Source organism: Procambarus clarkii, chromosome 81 (genome assembly GCF_040958095.1).
Source record: "Procambarus clarkii isolate CNS0578487 chromosome 81, FALCON_Pclarkii_2.0, whole genome shotgun sequence".
In the NCBI taxonomy this organism is placed as follows: Eukaryota; Metazoa; Arthropoda; class Malacostraca; order Decapoda; family Cambaridae; genus Procambarus; species Procambarus clarkii.
In genome coordinates, this window is record NC_091230.1 from 20,837,635 (window position 1) to 20,861,298 (window position 23,664).

A 23,664-nucleotide genomic window follows, 5' to 3' on the forward strand; every position below is an offset into this window, starting at 1 on the left:
TACTCGCTAGAAAGGAGACGAGAGAGATATAAAATAATATACACGTGAAAAATACTGGAGGGCCAGGTCCCAAATCTACACAGTAAAATAACAACATACTGGAGTGAACGATATGGAAGAAAATGCAAAATAGAACCAGTGACGAGTAGAGGTGCATACGCACAGAAAACACTGTATAAACATTAGAGGTCCACGGTTGTTCAACACCCTCCCAGCGAGTCTAAGAAATATTGCCGAAACAATCGTGGACATCTTCAAGAGAAAACTAGATAGTTTTCTTCAAGAAGTAAACCCAGCTACCCACCATTGGGCACTGGCTTTACTACCACACTATCAGCAAGTACCATTTTCATTTTGGTGTAATAATTTCGTAAAAAAAAATAGGTGTGAACAATAAAAAGAAAATATTGGCTGGAAATATTGTGTAGGCTTTTTATTCATAGTATTTGTAGTCTAGGCCTGGGTGGGTATGAGTCGGCAACAATGCCATTCTAGATAACTAGCCTCCCCTCCCCACCAACACACACACACACACACAAATAGAGTGGTAGACGGTTGGAACAAGTTAAGTGAGAAGGTGGTGGAGGCCAAAACCGTCAGTAGTTTCAAAGCGTTATATGACAAAGAATGCTGGGAAGACGGGACACCACGAGCGTAGCTCTCATCCTGTAACTACACTTAGGTAATTACACTTAGGTAATTACACACACACACACACACACACACACACACACACACACACACACACGAGAAATATTTTTATGACCAGTAATGCTAGACATCCGGAACACTGGGATTTGAATTTGTAATCTTATGTGTTTACACATATTGCTGGAATTCTGTGGCAGGTGTTTGATTAGCGTGTCCCCAGGAGCCACGTGTTTTGAACAAGGACGTCGGGTAGCAATTAAATAATAATGTCCTGACAAGACTACCGCGTCGCACAGGAATGATACGAAATTAAATTTAAATATGTTAATATGTGATAATTAATAATTTACTTAACCCGCTCGAAGACTTCCGTAGTTTATGGTCGAGGTTCTTTAATACAATCTCTGTAGTCTGTGAACTTTTAAACAATTATACGAAATGATTGAAACAAAAATATAGAAAATCTCATTTTTTAAATCTCATTTTTTTTCATGATGAAAATTACATTTTCATCATGATTACTTTGTGTTGATAATACGACATGAGGCTAGTGATATTGTGTTAATAATGCGACATGAGGCTAGTGATATTGTGTTAATAATGCGACATGAGGCTAGTGATATTGTGTTAATAATGCGACATGAGGCTAGTGATATTACATACAGAGTGAACCACGACGCTTTTGCAAAACATTGGGTTATGTCTTGTTTATGATGGGAGGGAGGGGGGGGGATTCCCAGTTGTTTTAAACAAATATGGTTAGTTGCTTGTCACCTTCATCTCTGCATTTGTCTTGTGGTCTAACTATTAGTTAGCTAAATCCCTCTGGATGTGATTTTCCTATAGATATGGCCCTATAAACGTAACTATGAGATAGTTGAGGTCATCTAGACGTATCTATGTGAGAGATAAGGCTCACTTAACTTAACTCATTTAACGTATCAATGAGATAGAAAACGCTCGCTATGTCTATGAGAGATAAGGCATGCTTAAGAATCTGTAAGACAGCTTAAATTCGTTTAACGTATCTATGAGACAGCTTAGATTCGTTTAACGTAACTATGAGGTAGTTCTATGATATAAAAGATTCGCTTAAGATAACTTTGAGTTAGATAAGGTCCTCTAATTGTAACTATGAGATAGATAAGATCCTCTAGACCTAACTGAACTAGTTAAGGTCTTCTAGAATGTAAAATACATATGTCCGTCTAGACGTAACTATAATATAGTTAAGGTCTTCTTGGCTTCTTAAAGCTGGATCTTACCGGAATATACACGAGGCTCCGAATAACCGAATTCATTATGAAATTTGTTCTAATATGAAAGACAAAACAATGTCTCGGTGTATTTGTGTAAGCTTTATATATACTGCCAAGCAGATCCCAGGTAGTCCTTGACATTTTTTTTTAGGTGAATTGCTTGTTTTGATAAGTTGTGGGGGGGGGGGGATGGTGGTGGTGGTGGGGGGGGGGGGGGTGAGATTATACAGGCGTCTTGGCTGTCGATGCTACTACTTTTAACTCCACTACGGGCTCACCATAGCCCGTGCTACTTGGAACTTTTTGTTCCAGGTAGCGACTCTTTAACAACAACATCATGCTACTACTGGCGCTGTCCAGTACTGTCTGCGTCTGTTTGTGCCCAGTTTTTGAAGACTGTTAAAGTGCAGTGTTTGTAGACTGCTTGTTAGTGCGCAGACTTTGCAGACTCCCGACTGGCGCTCACTTATTAGCAACGATTTTCGTGTGCAGCCTGAAACCATTTCGAGCTTGTTCGATAATGCATGTTACATCAGATTAGTATGTTTTCTTATCTCACTTTCAGTCTTCCCACATAAGGGGCATAACTGGCCGACCCCTCACAGTGTTCAAGAGAGAACTGGATAAGCACCTCCAAAGGATACCTGATCAACCAGGCTGTGACTCATACGTCAGGCTGCGAGCAGCCGCGTCTAACAGTCTGGTTGATCAATCCAGCAACCAGGAGGCCTGGTCGACGACCGGGCCGCGGGGACACTAAGCCCCGGAAGCACCTCAAGGTAAGGGTTCCCTATTCTTCTCCCTCTCATATGGCCGGCTGAGTTGATTTCACACATAACTATATGTTGAGAAAAGACGTTTCAAATGCGATCAGTCTAAGAATGTATGATCATTGATATAATTATATTCTTGAGACTGGCACAGCCCGCATGAGGCTATTGATGGCTGAGTGTCTTGTGTTATGGTTGCTAACTTTTGGATGTACATAAAGTTGGAACAAATGAGATATATTTAAAACATTGGCCTTATACACAGTAGTAAGGCCACCGAGATCTCTCCCATTCTGAAGGCTCTGATGTATTGACAAGTCCAAACATAACACGTTAAAATTAGACGTGGCTCTCTCTTCCTTGTCGGGTAAATTGTGAGGGAAGGTCATCCAGGAGAGTGGGGTATACCCAGATGGGAATAAACTTAGTTTTCACCTACGGGTTTTGCAACTACTGCTACCGAGGAGGTATGAGATGTGCCTTATGAACCTTATAGGTTTAAGTTGTTCGTCTGCCTGTTTCCTTGGTTCAGCACGTGGTTCTTTGCAGTCAGTGATTTCAAACTTCACGCTAAAGATGCTAACTTCACCACCGAGCACCAGGTTCCTGCCTGTTATACGTACGCCTGTCACAACTGTAACACCATGCAGTCTAGTTATCACTATCACGTTGCAACCTACACCGTTGATAGGTTAAGTAATAATTGTAAATAAGAAGCAATAAGATGCTTATCTTAACATACTAAGAAGGTTAGGTGAGGTCGGTGTTTTCTATGAAGCTTTTCAAGGTAAACTAAAATATTCACAATCAATTAGTATGTCACATATGCACTTATTAAATAAGCCAATATTGACTATAAGCAAGTGCGAGAACGGGTTGCACATGGGGGTTTGGCGGGTGAATGGAATCACTTTTGCGTCTTTGTTCGGAGGACGGCTGAAGACGTATGTACTTTTCTCGAACAGTGCTTCGTTCATGTCCTCTGTTCGAATCAGACCTCTCTTAAATGCTTCATCCACGTTCGAAAAGTCCAGCAATTGCTGACAGAACCCAACCTAACCTAACCTAAGTTAGATCTACCTATTTAACACATTGTAGTATATAATAATAGTAACCTATATTTGAGACAATACCAATTTTGAATACGTAGTACGTAAAATTGTTGGATGCGACTTTGGGGCTCGCTGCAGCTTGAGTGAGCTTAGCTTGAGGACAAGTTGCAAAGCATCAAGGATTAGGTGCAGTAGATTGTAGGAGTATATACTCCATAACAAGGGGGATGGGGGGGGGGCAAAGCACACCAGCTAAACACCAGTTGGGTGATTTACAGGTTCTCCTTAATTAAAAAACTAAATTTAGAGTCCAATCTTGAAGGTAGTCGCTTATTAGCTGTAGAGTGGAGCCTGAGCAGCCCGTCCTCATAAACAAAGGCCAAAGTCCATTCCATGCACACGCCAAAAACCCCTATTTATGATTTTTTTTTTTACTCACAACTCACAATTCATGACGTTCGAACAGTTCTCGAACAAGTGCGTCGCAGACGACTTTTGTTCGAACCACAACGCTGTAAATGCTTCACCCACGTACTACAAACGTAAATAATCGCCAACAGAACATAAACATCTAACCTAACCAATTGCTAAATATGCACAAAATGCTAATATACAATATTAATATATATGAGAAAATTCATATTTTCAATGAACAGCATATTAAAATTGATGAATGCGCCTTCGGGGTCGACTGCTGGATGGAATGGACTTAGTCTGAGGATGGGGAGCCGGTCGGCCGAGTGAACAGCACGCTGGACTTGTGATCCTGTGGTCCCAGGTTCGATCCCGGGCGCCGGCGAGAAACAATGGGCAGAGTTTCTTTCACCCTATGCCCCTGTTACCTAGCAGTAAAATAGTTACCTGGGTGTTAGTCAGCTGTCACGGCTGCTTCCTGGGGGTGGAGGCCTGGTCGAGGACCGGGCCGCGGGGACACTAAAGCCCCGAAATCATCTCAAGATAACCTCAAGATGGGTTGGCCTGAGACACCGAGCGCTAGAAGGGTAGCTGAATGCCCGTGGTGCCAAAATTCATCAACTTTGATGAATTCGTTCTCTCTCTCTCTCTCTCTCTCTCTCTCTCTCTCTCTCTCTCTCTCTCTCTCTCTCTCTCTCTCTCTCTCTCTCTCTCTCTCTCTCTCTCTCTCTCTCTCGTCCATATCTCTATCACGGGATTTAATAAATGTAACTACCGTATTTACCGGCATATAGTTCACAATTGGTCTCCACAGCTGATAAGTCAGTCACGCGTCATGACTTGTTTCTTAAAGTGTAAACAATGAACGTTGGTAATAAACTGAACAATCAGGAATTTTTTCCCTTAAATTAAACGGAAAGACGAAACGAAGAAAATTTGTCGGTCAAAATAAAATGGTATGCTTCAATTCCCTTCATATTGGTTATAGGAACAAGTATATAGGTATATCTGTATGCAGGTATACTGCCCAAGTCTCAGTTTAACTTGGATTTTGCACCACAGGTTCGGCTTGGTTAGACACAGAGTTCTGGCGCCGCAGAGTGCGAGAAGCGAACCTTGCGATCCCTTTTGCGGAAGCCGTAGTCCAGATCGCTATCTACGTCTGGTCGGGGTCGCTGGCGTTAGTCCCTGACGGGAGGAGAGGCAGACACCTGCAGGGGCAACCTCCTCTTAGGGCCTCACTGCCCTCCAGCGGTACCCCACCCCAGCCGCGTCGACCTCACTCCATCGGCCCCTTTTTCTTTCCTGACCTGACGGCGTCCTGATTGTCAGAGAATTTTGGGGAGCAATTTGTTGGTAATGGCGAGTCGCGATGTGGTTGAGAGGGACTTGTTCTTGAGAATGGTTCTGGTGCCCTGCTGCTCCTTCCCTGTGTTCTTCCTCCTCCCTCTTTACCACCTCCTACTCTTCTTTCACATTATTCAGATCTTTGTACTTCTTCCCTACGTCCTCTTCCTCATCATCATCAGCAGGAGCCTCGCTAATCCGTGCACGATAATAGGAGAAAATACACACTGGGTTCATGAGACTGTAGTGTTTGGAGTTGTGAGTTCAGCTTCAAGCATGAAACCCGAATACTATTTTTTTGCAGTAAACATTGGGAAAAGTTCGCTTTTGAGTACTATTGGCCCTTGATATGCAAGCATCTCGGGGTAGTGTACCCCAGGGAACTGTACCCCAGGGTAGTGTACCCCACAGTAGTGTACTTTTTGGGTAGTGTACCCAGGATAGCGTACCCTTGGGTAGGCTACACTACCCCAGGATAGCGTACCCTTGGGTAGTGTTCCCCAGGATAGAGTACCCTTGGATAGTGTTCCCCAGGATAGAGTACCCTTGGGTAGTGTACCCCAGGATAGCGTGCCCTTGGGTAGTGTACCCCAGGATAGCGTGCCCTTGGGTAGTATACCCCAGGATAGCGTGCCCCTGGGGTAGTGTACCCCAGGATAGCGTGCCCCCTGGGGTAGTGTAACCCAGGATAGCGTCCTCTTGGGTAGTGTTCCCCAGAATAGATACCCTTGGGTAGTGTACCCCAGGATAGCATACCCCTGGGGTAGTGTACCCCAGGATAGCGTGATCACAACACTTGTGTGAAACATTGAGAGTGGGTATATCCTTGAAATACGAGCAGAGGCCAGGGGCTCGTGCCACACGACAGGGAAAGTAAATAACATTAATGAAACGCTAGAAGCCGCAACATTTTGGGCACGACGCTGGCATTAAAGTTCTGAGAAGTAAAACCTGAGTAAAACAACAAAAAGTAAAAATAAGTAAAAGTCCAAGTAAAGTCTCAGATGATGGCTACCTGACGTCAAAATGCGACGTTCTATTAGGAGGACGGGTTGCTGAGTATGTAACTGACAAATTTCATCAGTTATCGAGGACTCTCCTCTAATTTGAGATCGGGTCTCAAAGTAGAGTTGTTAGGCAGGGTCCATGACAGGACCAGGTGGGAAGCAAAGTTAGTGCACTTGGCCCACTGACATACAGTGGTAGAGGAGCAGGGTAAGGGGTAGAGGAGCAGGGTAAGGGGTAGAGGAGCAGGGTAAGGGGTAGAGGAGCAGGGTAAGGGGTAGAGGAGCAGGGTAAGGGGTAGAGGAGCAGGGTAAGGGGTAGAGGAGCAGGGTAAGAGAGGGAGAGCAGCGTGTGGAGGGTAATTCTAGGAATGTCGGAGGTGTGAGTCGCGTGAAGGAAGCCACAGCACCTGCCCCGTGTCCCCTGACGGTAAAGGGGCACCCCATGACTGTGAAGAACAGACTACTTCACAAGTAGTCTGTTCAAGACAGACTATGATCTCTGTCCCTCCTCCTCTGACGCCCCCTCCCTTCTCACACCCTCTCCGCCCCCCCCACCCCACAAAGGTCCCACCACCACCCCCTAAACTACCACTATTGTGGCCGTGGTTCGTGCCCCACCGGTACACCCTTGCTACTCCACACTTGACGCCCTCCAAGTCACTTGTCCTCACTCTCAACACAGGTCCTCCGGTGAAATGTTCCGCACGTCGGGTTCATTCTGGATTCGCAATCGGGAATTCAGGATTCGAATCCCAAACGGGACAGAAATGGTTGGGCGCGTTTCCCATCACCTAATGCCCTTCATGTTCACCTGGCAGGAAATAGGGTGGACGTCGATATGAACCTATCATGAATATACACTGGCTGCCTGTCCCCCAACTGAATGAACTATTATTAACCATACATAAAATGAACGTATTAGAATGGTTCCTTCGGGTTGATGAACGTTCATCAACCCGACGGCGCAGCAGCATATTCCAAGATGAATGGTGTGACCAAACAAGGGGATCCAAAGTGTGACCAAACAAGGGGATCCAAAGTGTGACCAAACAAGGGGATCCAAAGTGTGACCAAACAAGGGGATCCAAATTGTGACCAAACAAGGGGATCCAAAGTGTGACCATTTCCATCACAAGGATCCAGTGACTGACCATCCTGACAATAGGGCTCCACGATGCTTCCTTTCTACCTTATCTTGTCTAGGGTCGTAAGGTTCAGCTCCTCCAACCACTCCTCGTGCGTCCCCCACCCCCTCTCCCCATAGGTCTGGGACAAGACTCGTCGCAAATTGCTTGATCTAACTCCACGCCGGCGCTGCGTATTGTAGGACTCGTCTTCCGTAGGTAGTATACAGTGTTATGAATTCCTCCGTCTAATGGGTTCCAAATATTAGAGGCTCTGAGAGAGAGAGAGAGAGAGAGAGAGAGAGAGAGAGAGAGAGAGAGAGAAAGAGAAAGAGAAAGAGAGAGAGACAGAGACAGAGACAGAGACAGAGACAGAGACAGAGACAGAGACAGAGACAGAGACAGAGACAGAGACAGAGACAGAGAGACAGACAGACAGACAGACAGACAGACAGACAGACAGACAGACAGACAGACAGACAGACAGACAGACAGACAGACAGACAGACAGACAGACACAGACAGGCAGACAGGCACAGACAGACAGAGACAGACAGACAGACAGACAGACAGACAGACAGACAGACAGACAGACAGACAGACAGACAGACAGACAGACACAGACAGACACAGACAGAAGGAAGAGGTGCCCTGCCCTCAGTTCCAATCACAACATCAACAAGACCTGAGATAAGATACAGAACAAGGAGTCACGTACCACCATCAACGACAATTAAGACCTCGAATTACAGCTACCTGGGTATGAGAGAGGGCATTTCCGTCCGCGGGAGTGACACCGGGGCGCTAAACCCCCCCCCCCCCTCCCTAGGGGTCCAGGGGAGGTGACCCCTGACGTGACCCAACGGGGCCGGGGTCATGACCTCGCCCGGCCTGGCTCCAGCTCCTGCCTTGCGTCCTGCCACTTGGAATGTGTGATACGTCAGACTGTTGTTTTACACTCTGCTACTGGGAACAAAAGTTGCAAGTAGCACGGGCTATGGTGATCCCGTAGTGGACTTACCTGGCACAGGAGCGGGGGCTGTGACTGGTATGTCGGACTTGATGCTCCTGTGTGGAGTAGTGGGTGTCTGCTGGAAGGCTGGGTGTAGTGGGTGTCTGCTGGGAGGCTGGGAGTAGTGGGTGTCTGCTGGGAGGCTGGGTGTAGTGGGTGTCTGCTGGGAGGCTGGGTGTAGTGGGTGTCTGCTGGGAGGCTGGGTGTCTGCTGGGAGGCTGGGTGTAGTGGGTGTCTGCTGGGAGGCTGGGTGTAGTGGGTGTCTGCTGGGAGGCTGGGTGTAGTGGGTGTCTGCTGGAAGGCTGGGTGTAGTGGGTGTCTGCTGGGAGGCTGGGTGTAGTGGGTGTCTGCTGGGAGGCTGGGTGTAGTGGGTGTCTGCTGGGAGGCTGGGTGTAGTAGGTGTCTGCTGGGAGGCTGGGTGTAGTGGGTGTCTGCTGGGAGGCTGGGTGTAGTAGGTGTCTGCTGGGAGGCTGGGAGTAGTGGGTGTCTGCTGGGAGGCTGGGTGTAGTGGGTGTCTGCTGGGAGGCTGGGAGGCTGGGTGTCTGCTGGGATCGCTAGGTGCCCAGGACTGAAGAAACAAGATTTAACATTAAATATATTTGGATCACTATCTCTTTCCTCTTGAAATCTTTAGCTTCCACTTAATTAAGCTCTTGACGACATTCCTAAAGCTTGCTCTACCTCTATATTTCCCCTCTCCCCCTCTATATATCCCCTCCCCCCTTCCTCTCTATATCTCCCCCCTTTCCTCTCTATATCTCCCCCCCTTCCTCCCTATATCTCCCCCTCCTTCCTCCCTATACCTGCCCTCCTTCCTCCCTATATCTGCCCCGCTTCCTCCCTATACCTGCCCCTCCTGCCCCAGGCCGACGCCTGCCCTCTCACCCCCACCTGCTCCTGACCAACAAGTGCTCAACCCGTGGTCATGATGTCACGTGATGTGACCTAAGGCCGTGTGAGGCCCTCAGCTCTGATGTGCTAATTGGAGTAGAGGAGCGCGGCTCTGTGAGGCCCACCGCCGCCGCCACCGTCCGCTGCACGATGCGATGACCGCTAATTGCCTCGTTCTGACCGCACACCTCACTAACCACCCCCGACCCTCCCCGATGAACTTAGCGGCTCTTGCCTGGGTTTGTGAACTTAGTGGCGTTGGCTACGGTCAATGCGGCATTATCCGCGGTCAATGCGGCGTTGGCCGCGGTCAATGCGGCATTATCCGCGGTCAATGCGGCGTTGGCCGCGGTCAATGCGGCGTTGGCCGCGGTCAATGCGGCGTTGGCCGCGGTCAATGCGGCGTTGGCCACGGTCAATGCGGCGTTGGCCACGGTCAATGCGGCGTTGGCCGCGGTCAATGCGGCGTTGGCCGCGGTCAATGCGGCGTTGGCCGCGGTCAATGCGGCGTTGGCCACGGAAAAGTTCTGGCATGTCACGCAACCTTAGTTGAAATGATTCCTGTAGAAACATGAGTCTGGGGAAGTTAGCTGAGGACCTACGTGAGTCCATGAGTCACCATATATGAGGCTAGAGGAATCATGAGAGCTACGCGAGTCATTAACTCACCATATATGAGGCTGGAGGGGGTCATGAGAGCTACGTGAGTCATTAACTCACCATAAACGAGGCTAGAGGGGTCATATGAGAGTTGCATGAGTCATTAACTCACCATATATGAAGCTAGAGGGTCCATATGAGAGCTACATGAGTTATTAACTCACCATATATGAGGCTAGGGGGTCATATGAGAGCTACATGAGTCATTAACTGACAATATATGAGGCTAGAGAGGCCATGAGAGCTATGGGAGTCATTAACTCACCATATATGAGGCTAGAGGGGCTATGGGAGTCATTAACTCACCATATATGAGGCTAGAGGGGTCATAAGAGCTACGCGAGTCATTAACTCACCATATATGAGGCTAGAGAGGCCGTGAGAGCTATGGGAGTCATTAACTCACCATATATGAGGCTAGAGGGGCCATGAGAGCTATGGGAGTCATTAACTCACCATATACGAGGCTAGAGGGGTCATAAGAGCTACGCGAGTCATTAACTCACCATATATGAGGCTAGAGAGGCCGTGAGAGCTATGGGAGTCATTAAGTCACCATATATGAGGCTAGAGAGGCCATGAGAGCTACGTCAGTCATTAACTCACCATATATGAGGCTAGAGAGGCCATGAGAGCTACGTCAGTCATTAACTCACCATATATGAGGCTAGAGAGGCCATATGAGAGCTACGTGTGTCATTAACTCATCATATACAAGGATAGAAGGGCCATATGAGGAGTGGCGGTGCGAGCATCAGGCACAAACAGCTCCCTGTCGCTGCTGTTTGATCTTGCCTTCGATGACACAAATTAAAAACCATTTCTAGTAAAAATTAGGCTATTCAATTTATAATTTTTGGGGTGTTTTGCGTTCCGTCTGGCAGCCTTTTACGGCACGTAAATAGTGATGATAATAATAATAATTATTATTATTATTATTATTATAATGGGTTGTTGTGGTTATAGAGGGTCCCCTGGACCAACTTCCCCCCCCCCCCGGGGGCGCCGCCCACAATAGTAATAGTTCCCGCGCTCCTATTTACTGTTCCGTGAACATTGAACCCGGAGACCAATTTGAAGTATCAATTTTTGATCACTATTTCGTTAGTAATTGTATTCCATTCAGGTCATGAGCGCCAAAATATTATACACTAGACGAGGCCCATCGGTGATGACAAACATATTTCTTCTTGCATCTCGATAAGAAAGTTTAAAGTTATTTAACTATTTATGAATGTTTTTTTAGTCCGGCAAAAACTGGTCTTTAGCAGCATGTTGATAAGAGAGAGTAATTATATTGTTATCAGCGTGCTAGATGATGTTATTGCACTCGTGCTAGTGGGTGCTAGCTCCTGGGCTCCACCCTTCCCTCAAGCCACTCTGGCCAGTCCATGTGTAAAGGACCAGAAATAACGAGACGTTTGACATTATTGACATGTATAATTGTATTGTATTATAAGTCGTAAATTACTTGTATTAGAAGTGTGTAAGGATCCCGGTGTGTATACACTACCGGTGGTACGAATACAAATATGAATACACCGCAACCATACGAATATGGGTGCGAATACATCGCGTATAGCGGCGTACATATACACGGAGTGACGGCGTATACACCGCGTATAGCGGCGTACATATACACGGAGTGACGGCGTATACACCGCGTATAGCGGCGTACATATACACGGAGTGACGGCGTATACACCGCGTATAGCGGCGTACATATACACGGAGTGACGGCGTATACACCGCGTATAGCGGCGTACATATACACGGAGTGACGGCGTATACACCGCGTATAGCGGCGTACATATACACGGAGTGACGGCGTATACACCGCGTATAGCGGCGTACATATACACGGAGTGACGGCGTATACACCGCGTATAGCGGCGTACATATACACGGAGTGACGGCGTATACACCGCGTATAGCGGCGTGGCAGGTGTTGAGGATAGTCTGAGCTAAGTGGTCAGCGGAGATGTCATTATTATGTCATTAGTGGCAGCCAAAGGCGGCTTCCCGCGCTGTGATCCAGACTGTTCCTGAACTGCTGACCTCTTGTTCAACGGCCCTCACATGTTTCTTCACGCCAGTGTGCTTACAACCCCCCCCCCCCTTTACCTGAAGTTACCCGAGGGCCACTATCTCTAGTGGCCCTCGACCAGGGGGGGGAATAGGAAGCCGGCGGCTTGTCAAAGGTCACCTGGAATTTTTCCCCAGTTGAATCTTGAGGTAAAGAGAATTTGTCTTAATGTTTAGGGTGTAATCGGTGTGAGTCCCGCTCCGTGAACCTTTCCTGGTAGGAGACTCACCTTAGACTTGGCGGGAGTCTGTCGCTCTCCTTTGATGGCTCTCCAGAGGTGAGGTCGCTGTGCTCGGGTACTGTAGTAGAGGAGGGTAAGGTCGGGAGGAGGGGAGCAGGGTGGGGAAGAAGGGAGCAGGGTGGGGAGTAAGGGAGCAGGGTGGGGAAGGGAGCAGGGTGGGGAGGAAGGGAGCAGGGTGGGGAGGAAGGGAGCAGGGTGGGGAAGAAGGGAGCAGGGTGGGGAGGAAGGGAGCAGGGTGGGGAAGAAGGGAGCAGGGTGGGGAAGAAGGGAGCAGGGTGGGGAGGACGGGAGCAGGGTGGGGAGGAAGGGAGCAGGGTGGGGAGGAAGGGAGCAGGGTGGGGAGGAAGGGAGCAGGGTGGGGGAGGAAGGGAGCAGGGTGGGGAGGAAGGGAGCAGGGTGGGGAGGAAGGGAGCAGGGTGGGGAAGAAGGGAGCAGGGTGGGGAGGAAGGGAGCAGGGTGGGGAAGAAGGGAGCAGGGTGGGGAAGAAGGGAGCAGGGTGGGGAGGACGGGAGCAGGGTGGGGAGGAAGGGAGCAGGGTGGGGAGGAAGGGAGCAGGGTGGGGGAGGAAGGGAGCAGGGTGGGGAAGAAGGGAGCAGGGTGGGGAGGAAGGGAGCAGGGTGGGGAGGAAGGGAGCAGGGTGGGGAAGAAGGGAGCAGGGTGAGGAGGAAGGGAGCAGGGTGGGGAGGAAGGGAGCAGGGTGGGGAAGAAGGGAGTAAGGGAGCAGGGTGGGGAAGAAGGGAGCAGGGAGCAGGGTGGGGAGGAGGGGAGCAGGGTGGGGAGGAAGGGAGCAGGGTGGGGAGGAAGGGAGCAGGGTGGGGGAAGCCGTGTACGCAAGGAGACAGGACGTCACCCAGGAGGGTTCCTAGTACCGCCTTTACGCAAGCTTACCGAGCAAGAGTTGCGTCAAACACAAACCAGGATTAGCAAGAGAGATAAATCCCCCGGACCATAACAACACGTTAACCATCTGGACGCAACACAACCCCAACACTGTAAGCGACTTCCTCCCAGCTGGTGTCTGCGCCTCCGTCGGCGCTAACCGGTACTCATCTTGCGTAAACTGCCACCCATTGGAGCACCCATGATAATTTTGACACCTGTGTCATACCGCCACGCCGCTCTTTGACTCTGCAACCTTGCCCGTCTTCAGGGTGTAAAGTGCCCCCTTCCCCCAACATACCCCGTGCCCCCATACGCTGCTATTTCTTGTTCACTGAGCAGGTAGAGGAGTAATGGGTTGCTGGGGGGGGGATGGGGCTGGGATAATGGGTGGCGGCGTTTGTACATGGTCTGAAGTCTTCACTATGGTGCTATGACCAAGTTCGTTAAGTACCGTTGTGGTTAAGTGAGGTCTTCACAATGGTGTTAGGAACCAACTAGCCTCGTACCTTTTATCAGGAATTGTCTTGAATTCTTCTCTGCGGGACCTTTGAGTCTGGCGCCGTTGCCTCGGCGTTAACTCGATCGTTTGCAAGCGGAGGAATTTGTATTCGTGCTCACCAGTCTCTGTTGGTGGTCGTCTTTCTCGTTACTGTTGGAATCAACGGCTTGTTTAGCAGATTTGTCCCATGGGAAGATAGTTATGAGACTGCTTATATCTGTACGACAGGCATGATTATATATGGAACAACAGGCATGATTATATATGGAACGACAGGCATGATTATATATGGAACAACAGGCATAATTATATATGGAACGACAGGCATGATTATATATGGAACAACAGGCATAATTATATATGGAACGACAGGCATGATTATATATGGAACAACAGGCATAATTATATATGGAACGACAGGCATGATTATATATGGAACAACAGGCATGATTATATATGGAACGACAGGCATGATTATATATGGAACAACAGGCATGATTATATATGGAACGGTAGGCATGATTATATATGGAACGACAGGCATGGTTATATATGGAACGGTAGGCATGATTATATATGGAACGACAGGCATGGTTATATATGGAACGGTAGGCATGATTATATATGGAACGACAGGCATGGTTATATATGGAACGGTAGGCATGATTATATATGGAACGACAGGCATGATTATATATGGAACGACAGGCAAGATTATATATGGAACAACAGGCATGATTATATATGGAACGACAGGCAAGATTATATATGGAACAACAGGCATGATTATATATGGAACGACAGGCATGATTATATATGGAACAACAGGCATGATTATATATGGAACGGTAGGCATGATTATATATGGAACGACAGGCAAGATTATATATGGAACAACAGGCATGATTATATATGGAACGGTAGGCATGATTATATATGGAACAACAGGCATAATTATATATGGAACGACAGGCATGATTATATATGGAACAACAGGCATGATTATATATGGAACAACAGGCATGATTATATATGGAACGACAGGCAAGATTATATATGGAACAACAGGCATGATTATATATGGAACGACAGGCAAGATTATATATGAACAACATATATGCCTCTGGAACAACAGGCAGAGTCTGTTGTCTACGGAGAAGACAGTTGTGAGGCTGTCAACTACGGAAGTAAAATTGAGAAACATTTATGTTTTTGTGGAGAATAGAGACGTAACATTTGTGAAAATAATTGAGAAACTGCTGTTGAGAAACAGTTGAGACACTGTCGCCACTGCTTAGAATCTGCACCAGCTCTCACAGTCGCCCACCTGCAGCCATATTCACCCACCATCACCCACCAGCTCCCACCATCACCCACCAGCTCCCACAGTCACTCATCATCACCCACCAGCTCCCACAGTCAGCCACCACCTCCCACAGTTACCCACCAGCTCCCACAGTCACCCACCAGCTCCCACAGATACCCACCAGCTCCTACAGTCACCCACCAACTCCCACAGTCACCCATCATCACCCACCACCTCCCACAGTCACCCACCAGCTCCCACAGTTACCCACCAGCTCCCACAGTCACCCACCAGCTCCCACAGTCACCCACCAGCTCCCACAGTCAGCCACCAGCTCCCACAGTCACCCACCAGCTCCCACAGTCACCCACCAACTCCCACAGTCACCCACCATCACCCACCAGCTCCCACAGTCACCCACCAGCTCCCACAGTCACCCACCAGCTCCCACAGTCACCCACCATCACCCACCAGCTCCCACCATCACCCACCAGCTCCCACAGTCACCCACCAGCTCCCACAGTCACCCACCATCACCCACCACCTCCCACGTCACCCACCTTCCTAGAGACGAACACACAGACTTTCCTAGTTTGTGTACGTCACAGCGGCCACACCTTCTCCTGGTCTGACATCGTCTCTCCTATACCTCGTACATACATACATACATACATACATACATACATACATACATACATACATACATACATACATACACACATACATACATACATACATACATACATACATACATACATACATACATACATACTTACATACACACATATTTGTGTATCCCACCAGTTGATTGACAGTTGAGAGGCGGGATCAAAGAGCAGAGCTCAACCCCCGCAAGCACAACTAGGTGACTACACACGTTAGGGAGAGTACAGAGTGAGAAGGTGACAACCTCTGCAGCCAGTAGAGGAAAACAAAAGAGTCTAGCAGACAACACACAACGTGACGCCGAGGACTCATGTAAACACAGCAACATGAGCGGCACATGCAACGCTGCCCTACTCTCTCTTCCCGCACACCTGGAGCTGTTGTATGTACACCTGGAGTTGCTGTATGTACACCTAGAGCTGCTGTATGCACACCTGGAGCTGCTGTACGCACACCTGGTGCTGCTGTATATACACCTGGAGCTGTTGTATGCACACCTGGAGCTGCTGTATATACACCTGGAGCTGCTGTATGCACACCTGGAGCTGCTGTATGTACACCTAGAGCTGCTGTATGCACACCTGGAGCTGCTGTATGCACACCTGGAGCTGCTGTATGCACACCTGGAGCTGTTGTATGCACACCTGGAGCTGCTGTATGCACACCTGGAGCTGTTGTATGCACACGTGCAGCTGCTGTATGTACACCTAGAGCTGCTGTATGCACACCTGGAGCTGCTGTATGCACACCTGGAGCTGCTGTATGCACACCTGGAGCTGCTGTATGCACACCTGGAGCTGCTGTATGCACACCTGGAGCTGCTGTATGCACACCTGGAGCTGTTGTATGCACACCTGGAGCTGCTGTATGCACACCTGGAGCTGCTGTATGCACACCTGGAGCTGCTGTATGCACACCTGGAGCTGTTGTATGCACACCTGGAGCTGTTGAATGCAATCTTGGAAATGTGAAACTTCCGGAAGTAGGATAACTCTTTCTTGGTCCTTTGAAGCTCTTGGAAGTTGGATGACTCTTCATTTGTTAATCTCCTGGAAGTTGGATGACTCTTCATTTGTTAATCTCCTGGAAGTTGGATGACTCTTCATTTGTTAATCTCCTGGAAGTTGGATGACTCTTCATTTGTTAATCTCCTGGAAGTTGGATGACTCTTCATTTGTTAATCTCCTGGAAGTTGGATGACTCTTCATTTGTTAATCTCCTGGAAGTTGGATGACTCTTCATTTGTTAATCTCCTGGAAGTTGGATGACTCTTCATTTGTTAATCTCCTGGAAGTTGGATGACTCTTCATTTGTTAATCTCCTGGAAGTTGGATGACTCTTCATTTGTTAATCTCCTGGAAGTTGGATGACTCTTCATTTGTTAATCTCCTGGAAGTTGGATGACTCTTCATTTGTTAATCTCCTGGAAGTTGGATGACTCTTCCTCGATCATCTTATGTACACGTTGGTAAAGATGACGGCTGAATGTGATAACATTACTGTGTTTGTGTTGTTTGTGGGCGTCATGTGTTTGTTACAGAGCCTTGAAGAGATCCCAGCATGAGTGTTTGTGACCCGTGTGACAGAACCTCCACGTGTGGGGGGGGGGTAGAGGGGTAAACTGTCTACAGCCCAAATGACGACAGGAAGAGAGATCAGGCCCTGTTAGGAGAAGAGTAGGTCATGAGGAGCGCCCGCGCGTGCGTGCATGCTCACACACACACACACACACACACACACACACACACACACACACACACACACACACACACACGGGGTCCAATAACTAGTGCTCGATAATGCAGGCACCAATAGGTAAACTCAGATAGGGAAGTACACAATGATCACTTTAAAGAACACTAGAATGAGAGAACAATAACAACCTGGAAACACAGACGAGTCTCCAGAATGTTCAGAAATAACTTTTTCACTCCAAGAATCGTAAATAAGTAGAGGAAGTTGCTCAAGCCAATTCGTACACAGTTTTAAATGTAAATATGATACGAAAACGAGTGAGAAAACAAACCTCCATTGAACAAATGCTGAAGATGTTCAATCATTGAACAAATTATGACGTTCAATCATTGATGGGCTTAAGAGCAAACGCTATAAAATGAATAGTACCAAATTCTACTTTCTACTGTGTCCATCACGTCGATATTTGTACGATCGTTCACATAGTCACCATAAGTACTATCTTATCATCAGATGGGTTGAATAGACTGAAGCAGTTTAGCCCCACCTCACTACACCAGAGATGAACCCACGCAGAGAGGACGTGACCAAGATGTATAAAATACTCACTGGCGTGTGTGAAGGCCTGATAGATATACAGACGGACATAGAAGAGACCAATAGATGCCACAGATGGAAAACAATCATCAGAGAAGAACAATATTGATGTAAGTGCTTACCACTCATTGTAGCTTTGTATACCCCGCCTCCTGGCCTCATTGTACCTCATACCCGGCTCCTGGCCTCATTGTACCTCATACCCGACTCCTGGCCTCATTGTACCTCATATCCGCCTCCTGGCCTCATTGTACCTCATATCCGCCTCCTGGCCTCATTGTACCTCATATCCGCCTCCTGGCCTCATTGTACCTCATACCCGGCTCCTGGCCTCATTGTACCTCATACCCGGTTCCTGGCCTCATTGTACCTCATACCCGGTTCCTGGCCTCATTGTACCTCATACCCGCCTCCTGGCCTCATTGTACCTCATACCCGCCTCCTGGCCTCATTGTACCTCATACCCGGCTCCTGGCCTCATTGTACCTCATACCCGGCTCCTGGCCTCATTGTACCTCATACCCGGCTCCTGGTCTCATTGTACCTCATACCCGGCTCCTGGCCTCATTGTACCTCATACCCGGCTCCTGGCCTCATTGTACCTCATACCCAGCTCCTAGCCTCATTGTACCTCATACCCGCCTCCTGGCCTCATTGTACCTCATACCCAGCTCCTGGCCTCATTGTACCTCTTACCCGGCTCCTGGCCTCATTGTACCTCATACCCAGCTCCTAGCCTCATTGTACCTCATACCCGCCTCCTGGCCTCATTGTACCTCATACCCAGCTCCTGGCCTCATTGTACCTCATACCCGGTTCCTGACCTCATTGTACCTCATACCCGCCTCCTGGCCTCATTGTACCTCATACCCGGCTCCTGGTCTCATTGTACCTCATACCCGGCTCCTGGCCTCATTGTACCTCATACCCGGCTCCTGGCCTCATTGTACCTCATACCCGGCTCCTGGCCTCATTGTACCTCATACCTTAAGACGCCAAGCTTGGAGAAGAAACTCAACGCTGAAGGAGAGAGAGAGAGTGAGAGAGAGAGAGAGAGAGAGAGAGAGAGAGAGAGAGAGAGAGAGAGAGAGAGAGAGGGAGAGAGAGAGGGAGGGAGAGGGGGGTGCCGACCGAGAACTCGTTCAGGAGACATCGTAGAGGTGAGGAATAACTTCATCAGCTAACAGAGGTTAAGAGGACGGGGCCCAAGAGCTGTAGCTTAACTTCACCAAGCAGAGCTGGCTCTACAAGGCTGGTAGACCCCCCCTTCCTCGCCCTCTAGACGTCCCAAGACTATAGAGGAAGTTATCAACAAGAACCTTGAGTTGTCTCCCAGGAGGACGGGGTGGAGGAGGACGGGGTGGTGGTGGAGGACGGGGTGGTGGTGGAGGACGGGGTGGTGGTGGAGGACGGGGTGGTGGTGGAGGACGGGGTGGTGGTGGAGGACGGGGTGGTGGTGGAGGACGGGGTGGTGGTGGAGGACAGGGTGGTGGTGGAGGACGGGGTGGTGGTGGAGGACGGGGTGGTGGAGGACAGGGTGGTGGTGGAGGACGGGGTGGAGGAGGAGAGGTGGTGTGGGTGAGCCGTGACGTCACAGGTTTATAAGGTGTGGATGACGTGGCCAAAACCTTCATGCCTGACAAACAAGATGGCCGGACCAGATACATTCATCTACACTAATGCCTCTCTCTCTCTCTCTCTCTCTCTCTCTCTCTCTCTCTCTCTCTCTCTCTCTCTCTCTCTCTCTCTCTCTCTCTCTCTCTCTCTCTCTCTCTCACTCTCTCTCACTCTCTCTCACTCTCTCTCACTCTCTCTCACTCTCTCTCTCTCTCTCTCTCTCTCTCTCTCTCTCTCTCTCTCTCTCTCTAGGCCGGCACGCATCCTTGTCCAGCCTCTCCCTCCTGCACCATCATCACCACCACCACCACCACCACCACCACCACCACCACCACCACCATCACCACCACTACCACCACCATCACCACCACCACCACCACCATCACCACCACCACCATCACCACCACCACCACCACCACCACCACCACCACCACCACCACCACCACCATCACCACCACCACCACCATCACCACCACCACCACCATCACCACCACCACCACCACCACCACCACCACCACCATCACCACCACAACCACCACCACCACCACCATCACCACCACCATCACCACCACCACCACCACCACCATCACCATCACCACCACCATCACCACCACCACCACCACCATCATCACCACCACCACCACCACCACCACCACCACCACCACCACCATCATCACCACCACCACCACCACCACCACCACCACCACCACCACCACCATCATCATCATCATCATCATCACCACCACCACCACCACCACCACCACCACCACCACCACCACCACCACCACCACCACCATCATCACCACCACCACCACCACCACCACCCCCACCACCACCACCACCCCCACCACCACCATCACCACCACCACCACCAACACCACCACCACCATCATCACCACCACCACCATCACCACCACCATCACCACCACCATCACCACCACCACCACCACCACCACCACCACCACCACCACCACCACCACCACCATCTCTCAGCTCTGCTGCTCCTACAGAGTTTACAACGTTTTGTTTACATTGTAAACTTGGAGATATTTTTTGTCATGGTATAAAACTTTTTTGTTTGTGTTGTGTCCTGACGGAATATCTGAGTAATTTTTATTGTAAAGCGCATGTCTTGTGTGTGTGTGTGTGTGTGTGTGTGTGTGTGTGTGTGTGTGTGTGTGTGTGTGTACTCACCTATTTGTGCCTTCAGGATCGAGTATTAACTCTTCGACCCCGCCATTTTTAACCGCTGATTGTCTAATGTAATGACTCCTTACCTATTTCCCTATCATGCCTACTTTTAAAATTATGACTGAGTCTGTTTCTACAACCTGCTCCTGTATTTCATGCCATTCTATCATCTCTATGGCTCATCTTAGTCTCAACCTTCCATCCGTGCCCTCTTGTTCTATTGGAATTCATTGTAAACATGTCCTCATTTTCCACTCTCTCAATCCCCTTAAGTATTTTATACGTCGCTATCATGTCACTCCTCTCTCTCTCTCTCTCTCTCTCTCTCTCTCTCTCTCTCTCTCTCTCTCTCTCTCTCTCTCTCTCTCTCTCTCTCTCTCTCTCTCTCTCTCCTTCGTCAGGTTTAGTTCTTTCAGTCCTTCTTCATACCTATCCCATGCAATTTTGGGACGAGCCTCGTTGCAAGCTTATGAACCTTTTCGAATTTTCGTATAATTTTTTTTTTTACATGGGAGATCCACGATGGGGCGACATATTCTTAAACTGGTCTCACGCAGGCTGTGTTCAGTGATATAAATGCCTCCCTATTTGGGTCCTGAATGCTGTTCTGACGTCCTATTTATATGGGCCTATGGGGTTAGGTTTGATGTTATATCCTCTCTCAGGTCTTTCTCGCTAGTCGTTCCCTTCATTGTGTACTGCCCTTTTGGTTTCCTGTCACCTGTTTCATTTCTATCACCTTACATTTGCGCACACTGGTGTTGAACTCAAGTAGCCGTTTCTCGGACCAACTCTGCAGCTTGGTTAAGTCATCTTCAAAACATCTTGAAATCCTCACCTGTCACAACTCATCTCATTAGTATCTCATTTCTCATCAGCAAATATCTAAATATAAAATTTAACTCCTCTTGATAGGTCATTTAAATAATGAGAAATAGTATGGGTCTCAGTACCTTGAAATACTCCGCTTCTTTCCCTATGTCAGTCCCACTTCTCCCCTCTCTCACTCCTGTCTGTTAGATAATTTCTTTGCACATGCTAATTCTTTTGTGCTTACTCCCACCTGCCTCACGAGTTTATGTAGTTTTCGAGTTTTCTCTTATTATGTACAGTATCAAAGGCTTTTTGACAGTCTAGAAATACGTCTCCTTACTGCCTCTGCTGTTACCTCAATATTTGATAGTCTCTCGTCTAAGGTAACTTCCTCTTCTAGCATTGGGAGCTGTTCAAGTTCAGTTGCGAACGCTCAATGGTATTAAGTTCCTCACAAATTTCATTATCATTTCTCGTATATCCAATTCCCTTTTTTCGTAAGTCACTGGGTTGTTCACTGTCATTGTCCTTCTTATATGATTATATAGGAGTTTTTTGTTGTTTTTAGCTTTACATGCAATACCATTTTCATAGTTTCTCTCCGTCATTTTTCGTATATCTACGTATTCGTTCCTTGGTCTGTTGTATCTATTCCTGTTTTCTTCTGTATTGCACTCCATCCTGTTTTCGTTTTTGCTTCTTGCCACTGTCTATTAAACCATGGGTTATTATATTATCTAATACTTTGTTGTTTTAATGTTTAAATGGAATTTCTTTTCTGCCTCTTGGCATCTCGGTTTGACTTGGTCCATCATTTCCTGGATTGTATTCACTCTAAATTCTTCTTCCCATTGTAAATACCTCGCAGATGTGTGTGTGTGTGTGTGTGTGTGTGTGTGTGTGTGTGTGTGTGTGTGTGTGTGTGTGTGTGTACTCACCAACTTCTACTCACCTAGTTGTGTTTGCGGGGGTTGAGCTCTGGCTCTTTGGTCCCGCCTCTCAACCGTCAATCAACAGGTGTACAGATTCCTGAGCCATTCGGGCTCTATCATATCTACACTTGAAACTGTGTATGGAGTCAGCCTCCACCACATCACTGCCTAATGCATTCCATTTGTCAACCACTCTGACACTAAAAAAGTTCTTTCTAATATCTCTGTGGCTCATTTGGGCACTCAGCTTCCACCTGTGTCCCCTTGTGCGTGTGCCCCTTGTGTTAAATAGCCTGTCTTTATCTACCCTATCAATTCCCTTCAGAATTGTGTGTGTGTGTGTGTGTGTGTGTGTGTGTGTGTGTGTGTGTGTGTGTGTGTGGGGAGAGGTCATGAGTGAGGAAGAAGGTTGAGGTTAGGAAGGTAGGAGTGGTGAGGAAAATGAGGTCAGTAGGGCAGAAGCCAAGTACAATGAGACGTAAACAAGAGAGATGAGGCAAGATGATGATGTTGGGAATGAAGAAATGATAAAAAATGAGGCTCGGAAGGAAGACGCAAGTAGATAATGAGGTTACGACGGAAGGAATGAGAGAAAACTTTTTTCTCTTGGTGTGTGTAAGATGGTGAGTGTTCCCATCACTACACCCCACACACCATCCTTCTGCTCCTCCTCTCTTTATTCCTCGTCCTCTCTTGTCATCCTTTCTCTTTCTTTATCATCCTTCTCTCTCTCTCTCTCTCTCTCTCTCTCTCTCTCTCTCTCTCTCTCTCTCTCTCTCTCTCTCTCTCTCTCTCTCTCTCTCTCTCTCTCTCTTAATCATCTTCCTATCTCTCTCTCTCTTTAAACCCCCTCCAAACACACACACAGACACACACACACACACACACACACACACACACACACACACACACACACACACACAGAATGATTGATTAGATTAAGTTCATAAAT

The 23,664-nt window shown here is 48.3% G+C and overlaps 2 protein-coding genes across 5 annotated transcripts in view; one reads left to right on the forward strand and one right to left on the reverse strand.

Moving 5' to 3' along the window:
• The window catches only part of LOC123773203 (T-box transcription factor T-like), a 214,721-nt gene that overhangs the window by 20,350 nt on the left and 170,707 nt on the right, over positions 1-23,664 (reverse strand). The gene's annotated exons all lie outside the window — the stretch shown is intronic.
• The window catches only part of LOC123773204 (T-box transcription factor T-like), a 47,862-nt gene continuing 26,686 nt past the window's right edge, over positions 2,489-23,664 (forward strand). Inside the window, exons 1-2 of the mRNA XM_069315275.1 lie at positions 2,489-2,689; positions 18,076-18,269. Of these exons, the coding sequence (XP_069171376.1) occupies positions 18,226-18,269 (44 nt within the window). The 5' untranslated portion in view covers positions 2,489-2,689; positions 18,076-18,225. The remainder of the gene's footprint in view (positions 2,690-18,075; positions 18,270-23,664) is intronic.